We start from the raw sequence: 6,912 nt of genomic DNA on the forward strand, positions 1-6,912 counted from the left end.
GACCAAGTCTAAAGAGCTGGTGAATATAGGAGACCTAACCGTGTATAGTAATGACGGACTCAGAAATTGAGTACTGTTTGCACCCTAACCTTTTGGGTGTTAAGATAGTCTCAGACTTATAACTAAAACTAACTCAGCCAACCTTTAGTGATAGAATTGGCACCATTGTAACTAAGAAATCTCAGTCAAACAGTTATATAAATTAGTCAGAAATATAAAAAAATATAGGGTGTAATAAGGTAAACCCTTGCCACATGTAAATTGTATAATTCCACAATAATATGTAGAAGAAACTAAATGCATCAAAAAGACATTAGAAATGAATAGGAATAGGGTTTTTAGGGAGATAAGACTTCAATATAAAACATAAAAAATAAACTAAAATTTTCGGATGTTCGCTGAAAAACAAAAGAAATTACATATATTTCAGACATGTATATTTTCATTCAAAAATCATCTTTTTAAAATCCAAAACAAGCCTTGGGATGTTACTAGTGGCGAAGTTAGATATTTGTAACTCTTTCTTGGTTATATACTGTAAGAGGGCATATGCTAACAAAGTGGCTAGTTCACACCAAGAGGCTTTAGTTCTGGTGGTATCAAGTCCTTTATTTGTGGGCAAATAGTCTTGGGTTATAACACGTGCTGTTGCCCTTGATTAAAAGAAAAAGGTGGCCGATTCACATCTGTCTCGTCCGACACTAAGTTTTTATTATATAAACTAATTTTATTTGAAAATGAAGCTTTTCAAGCCAAAGGAGAAAAAGATAAGCTTATATAAAATAAATTCTGCTTTTAGGTACATTTGGTCTTGTAGTATTCTCCAAGATGTGTGCAAATTATAATGTAGTTCTCTTGTGAACATATAAAACTTTGGAATATGTAAAGTTGCTTAAACAATGTTTGACAGCTTATGACAAATTTTCCTTCTATCATCGTCATTCTAGGCCTTTTCCTCTATTATTTTTTCCTCTTTTAAGATCTTTCATTTCTTTTATTTCCAAGATAGTTTCCTTCTAAATAATCTTATAGGCTTCGGCTTTTTTCCCCCTATTTTTACAATTTCCACTTCAAGCTTTCAACTTTCTTTCATTTTTTTTTTTGTTTATTTTTTCCACTTCAAAGCTTAAATATGAGTATGTAGACGCAAGAGTTGCACTTTAATGTTTACCTATTGCATACCAAATGGTGGTCTAGCTTCTTGTGCATTTGGAATACATTTGTCTTCGAAGTGTGAGACGTCCTTGGCACTCATATTTAGGCCCTTAACATTTACCTTATGTATTCGGAGTTCTTGTGTCCACTTTTAATGTTAATGTCTAGCACATGAAGGACCATTAGACATACATGCTTATAATTGACTATCATTTTGGTAGAAATTATCTTTTACTCAAACTATTTCAAAAATGACAAAGTAATATATAAATAATAAGTTCATATCTTCATTTGATATTGAATGGGCAGTTGGTCTTCAACAACCTTAACCTTATGTATTGGCCACTATTACGTGCTCAACAAGTTGTGCAAAACCTTTAGTAGATTTGGTAGAATTTTACTTCCTAATCTCACTAGATTTTTAGTAAAAATATGAACAGTAAGAGAATTGTTGGAGATATGAATGAGGTTTTATTTTAATAATCACATTTTAAATGTGCACATAACTATTTTTTCAACAGTAAATCTCTTCATGTTTTTAATCATTTGTTGTAAACATATGAAAGTTTAAATTCATAAAATGATAAATATTATATAATTATATAATCAAATAATCATGTGAAATCATTAACAATAAGATTTCTTTTCTTTGGACATACTTCAGAAAATTTCTAGTCATGTGATCAAATATGACTGGGCACCATTGAATTCAAATAGACTAGGACATGATAGTTCACATTATCATAAAGTGCTGGTATCATTAAGCACTAGTGTAGGTGACACTACGAAAATTGTATGAGACGAGATATGTGCATTGATTTTAACAAATGATAAACACTTAATTTAAGTAAATATCATAAAAATATTATATTTAAGAAGAATAACACAGTCAAGAGAGAAAGAAACAAATGAGATGAAGAAAAAAGAAGAAAAGATGAGAAGGTATAATCATTTAGAAAAGAAATTGAAGAATTGAGTATGTAGGTATCATCTCTTTTTGAGAGTTATTTGATTTTCACTATAGCTCAAGAAGAAAGTTCTTTTGAGACATATAATCAAAATGTTCAAAATGTATTTGGAAATAATTTATGAAAATAAACATTTGAAAAAAAAAGTCATAGATCACAATACAAACACACTCGAATGTCATTCAAGTTACATCAATCCTACCTACTATGAAAATTCTGTACGTATATATGAAATCAAGTATAAAGTTATATTTACTCACTTTAAATTAAATATCCATTTTCCTTGTTTTCTTGTTAGAATTGGAAATTCTGTATTTTATATATCCGTACAATTGAATCCTTAGATTTATGAAATAATGCAAAAAAGAAGTATTTTAGATAATTACTATTTGGCGCACACATGTTCTAAAAAAGTCATGACATTTCAAATTGTTTGTTGATACAGAAAAATTTAGTTTCATTATTTAAATGATAAATTAAAAATTAAAAATTCTTAATTCTTGACCTTTTATAAACTCTTTTAGGTTTTAAAATTTTCTTAATCAATAGGATGTAAATATGCTGTCATGCATGATCTCACATTCTTTAGACATCCTCACTAAAGTATTCAGCGAAGATGAACCATAAAAAAATTAATGAAATTTTCATCACATCCGAAATCATATATGCTTTATGTTGCCTTAACCTAAATATTTTACACGATGAAATAATCATCACGCGACATTTATCACAGCACACCCAATGTCATCATATCACATTTTGTACTTAAATAATGGAATTTCAATTTTCAAGCTTTATTTCATAGATATTTTTCATATTTATAAAATTAATTTAACATTGTAGAAGATAATTTTAGATTTTATTTTCTCGTACCTTAATTGGTGACTTACCTTCACTACTTTGAGCAAATATATATATATATATATATATTTTTCAATATTAATTTAACCTTGTGGGTTCATTCATTCTTCTTCAAACATATCTTGAAAATTTTTATGTTCTTTGTTCCGTTTTTGAAGAACTTGAGAAACTCATGAATAATATTAATTAAAAACAACATTTATTTTTCCAAACAATCTCTCACTTTTTGACGAATGAACAAATTTTCATAATGCTTTTATCCATTTTAAAATAGTTTAACCACGAAGTAATTTGGGAAAAGAAATAAGCACAAATCATTAAATGAGAATTGACCAGCCTTAGGTTCTAATTATGCAGTATAAGGTGTTTGAATTAGGTCTAATTACACTCTTCTTCCTATGGCAGTAAATTACAAGAAGATCTTTAGATATACGTAATTATTAGTCTTAACATATACATATAGTTTTTTTAAAAAAATATACTTTTCTTAATTTATGAATGAAATTCAAAATCAAAATAATAAGAAATGAGGTAATCATTAAAATATTATATTTAAACGGTTATCGCCCTTTAAGGAAGAATGACAGTGCAACTTCCTAGAGCCATAGACATGAGATACCCCACAAAAACCAAATCAATTTGTTCTTATTGAATTATATAATTTTCCCCTTTTTTTTTTTAAATAAAAAAAAAAATACTTATTCATTAATTTAATCCAAGAACATAATATTTTCTTTCTCTATTTTTATTTTTATTTTTTGTTCAAAACAATAAAATCAAAAACTTTTCTGATTCTCAACCCCCCCCCCCCCCCCCCGTTTCCCGCACCATCGTTAGCATAAATGACAAGCAGCAGCTTCTCATAGCCAGATGGCTCCTCTTTATAGTTGGTAACGCCTCTGCATTACCCATTTCCCATTAAACCCACCAATCTCTCCGCAATCTCTCCAGACAACTCCTCTCTTTTCATCATTATCTTCTTCATCTCTGTTTCTTGTAACTGTCGCAAGTATGGTCGTTCAGTCACATCCAGAATTGGACAATATCTCTCTTATCAACACATGCAAACCCACCAGCTTCTTCAATGGAGTTCCAGTGATAGACCTATCGGACCCTGAAGCCAAGACCCATTTGGTCAAGGCCTGCGAGGACTTAGGCTTCTTCAAGGTTATCAATCATGGCGTTTCTCTCCACCTCATGGCCAGATTGGAAAACGAAGCCATCAAGTTCTTCAATCTTCCCCAGTCTGAAAAAGGCAAGGCTGGACCTCCTGATCCATTCGGTTATGGCAGCAAGAGAATCGGGCCTAATGGTGATGTTGGTTGGATTGAATATATCCTCCTCAACTCCAACCGACAGCTCCCATCCCACAAATCTCTTACCATTTTCAATCGAAACGCAGATGATTTTCGGTGTGTATTCTTCTCCTTGTACTATAAAATTGATTTGATTATAAAAAAAAAAAAAAAAAAATGAAGGCTAAAAGTTGGTTATTCTGAAATTTCAGGTCAGCTGTGGAAGAATACGTGGTGGTGGTGAAAGAAATGAGCTGTAATGTAGTGGAAATGATGGCCCAAGGATTGGGTATTGAGACAAAAAATGTGTTCAGCAAGCTGTTGAGAGATGAGCAAAGTGACTCATGCTTTAGGATTAACCATTACCCGCCATGCCCAGATGAGCTCAAGGGTTTGGTCAATAAAAATTTGATGATTGGGTTTGGGGAGCATACAGACCCACAGATAATCTCTGTACTAAGATCCAACAACATTTCAGGTCTGCAGATCTCTCTCAGAGATGGCACTTGGGTTTCAGTCCCACCTGATCACACTTCCTTTTTCATTAATGTTGGTGATGCCTTGCAGGTAAGCTACATCTTTTCACTTACAACAAAGAAAATGTCATTTCACTTTTTTCTTCTTTTGGTTTTGGATAAGATTTTTCTCTTCCTTGTTCACCAACCTAACTTCACTTGCTATTTTTCATATGCTCTGTGTTGTTTCCTTGTTTTCTAAGTTTCTTGGTTCTTTGGAGTTTGATTTGATTTACTTTTAATTTCTGTTGAACTCAAAAAAGTTTCTAACTTGATGTACATTTTGATGTGTAATTGCATATACGATCATATGTAGATAGATCGTAGTGCAGTTATATATATATATATATATATATTCTTTTGAGTAAAACATAAATATTGGTATATCTTTTTAATTAAAATAGTTATAATATTTTACTGTAAAAATTAAAATTTAAGAATAAAATAGATTTGAAGCAACACTATAAAGAGAAGAGTGAAGGTTGTGATCCTTGAAATGAAGTTTTAAATTGATTATGATTTAAGAGGAGTGCAGGTGATGACGAACGGGAGGTTTAAGAGTGTGAAGCACAGAGTGTTGGCTGGGACAACGGAGTCGAGGGTTTCGATGATTTATTTTGGAGGGCCACCATTGGAGGAGAGAATTGCACCTTTACAATCTCTGCTTGCACAGCATGAACAAAGCTTGTACAAGGACTTCACATGGCGCGAATACAAAAACTCTGCATACAAGTCAAAGCTGGCTGATAACAGGCTCAGGCTGTTTGAGAAAGCTGGAGAACGATGAGTTTTGTTAGCTATATATATATATATATATAGTTTTGTCAATCCTCAAAAGGTGGATTCTCAAAAAGGTTTTGACTCAATTTGTGCCATAGATGGAAAACAAATAGATGCTTCTTTTACCTCTCTTTTATTTTTTCATTCGCCAACATTTCGTCTATCCCCTTTATACTCTCAGTTTAAATGTAATAACAACATGCTCTCCTCTATACTTTATATATGTGTGTTCCTCATCATAATTTCTCAAAGTCATATATTTGCTTAAAATTTAATGAATTATTTATTTATTTTAAATAAAAATTACGAAAGGTAATTCTCAAAATATGTTAAATTAATTTATACTGAAAATTTTAAAAAAGGAAAAAAAAAAAAAAAAAAAGAAAAGGCAGAGTTATGGTGTCCTCATTAGTGAAATTAATTTTATATGTCAAAATTTGTGTGTATCAATTGAACTATTAATTAATAAAAAAAATAAAAATATCTTCAAAATAATAATACGTAATTCAGATAATATATAATATTTTTTTAATAGAGTCAAATACTATTCAAGTTTGAAATATGAAACATTATAACATACCAATATAATAGATCATAAATTAAAGGGTAACTTACCATCTTCATTTGCTCGGTTGGGTACTTACATTCAATGGATCATCTCAAGTAATTTAATCATAAAAAAAAAAAATAATAAAAACTAGAGGTTAATTTGCGATGTTCCTTATCTTTAAGTTTAATATTAAATTTATTGAGTACTGAGTCATTTTTTAAATGATATAAAAATTAATTGTCAATTTCATAATAAAAATTCTTAAATATTATGACAGTTATACATTCTCTCAGTAACAACTATTAATTGTACTTTAATACATATATTTTAAAATATTTGTATATTATATTAATTTATTCTTAAAAAAATGTTAATATATATATATATATTTACTATACACATTGCATCTATTATATATATATATATATATATATATATATATGATATATCTATACACGCACACAATGGGTATCATAAGTGACCAGGACGAAAAATTTAAAAAAAAAAAAAAAAAAAAAAAGAAATAGATAAAGTTGCAAGGGGAAAAACCTTTGATAGTGCTGTAAATGCTAATTGTATATTTTGCTTGCTTCCTACATAGAAGTTGCTCGTTTTGTGTGTGTGTGTGTGAAGCGAGGAGGGGTCGGCAAATGGTTTAGTTGATGAATAATGATGGAAAAGAAAAAGGGTGAGGATCGGAAGAAAGGAGAACGAACAGAAGGCAATGGAGGAGTGACTGCAAAGGGAGTGGTGAAGTGCAGGAGAGACAGCGAAGGAGACGTCTCTCT

The 6,912-nt window shown here is 30.4% G+C and overlaps 1 protein-coding gene across 1 annotated transcript; it reads left to right on the forward strand.

The window, feature by feature from the left end:
- The first annotated feature begins 3,806 nt into the window (after positions 1-3,806).
- Positions 3,807-5,787, forward strand: LOC110807626 (gibberellin 2-beta-dioxygenase-like). Its single transcript, XM_022032797.2, has 3 exons — positions 3,807-4,396; positions 4,492-4,846; positions 5,330-5,787. The coding sequence occupies exons 1-3, from the start codon at positions 3,996-3,998 to the stop codon at positions 5,579-5,581; spliced, it is 1,008 nt and encodes a 335-aa protein (XP_021888489.2). The 5' UTR covers positions 3,807-3,995; the 3' UTR covers positions 5,582-5,787.
- The last annotated feature ends 1,125 nt before the right edge of the window (positions 5,788-6,912 follow it).

This window comes from Carica papaya, chromosome 9 (assembly GCF_054855325.1).
Source record: "Carica papaya isolate Zhongbai chromosome 9, ASM5485532v1, whole genome shotgun sequence".
NCBI classification, from domain to species: domain Eukaryota; kingdom Viridiplantae; phylum Streptophyta; class Magnoliopsida; order Brassicales; family Caricaceae; genus Carica; species Carica papaya.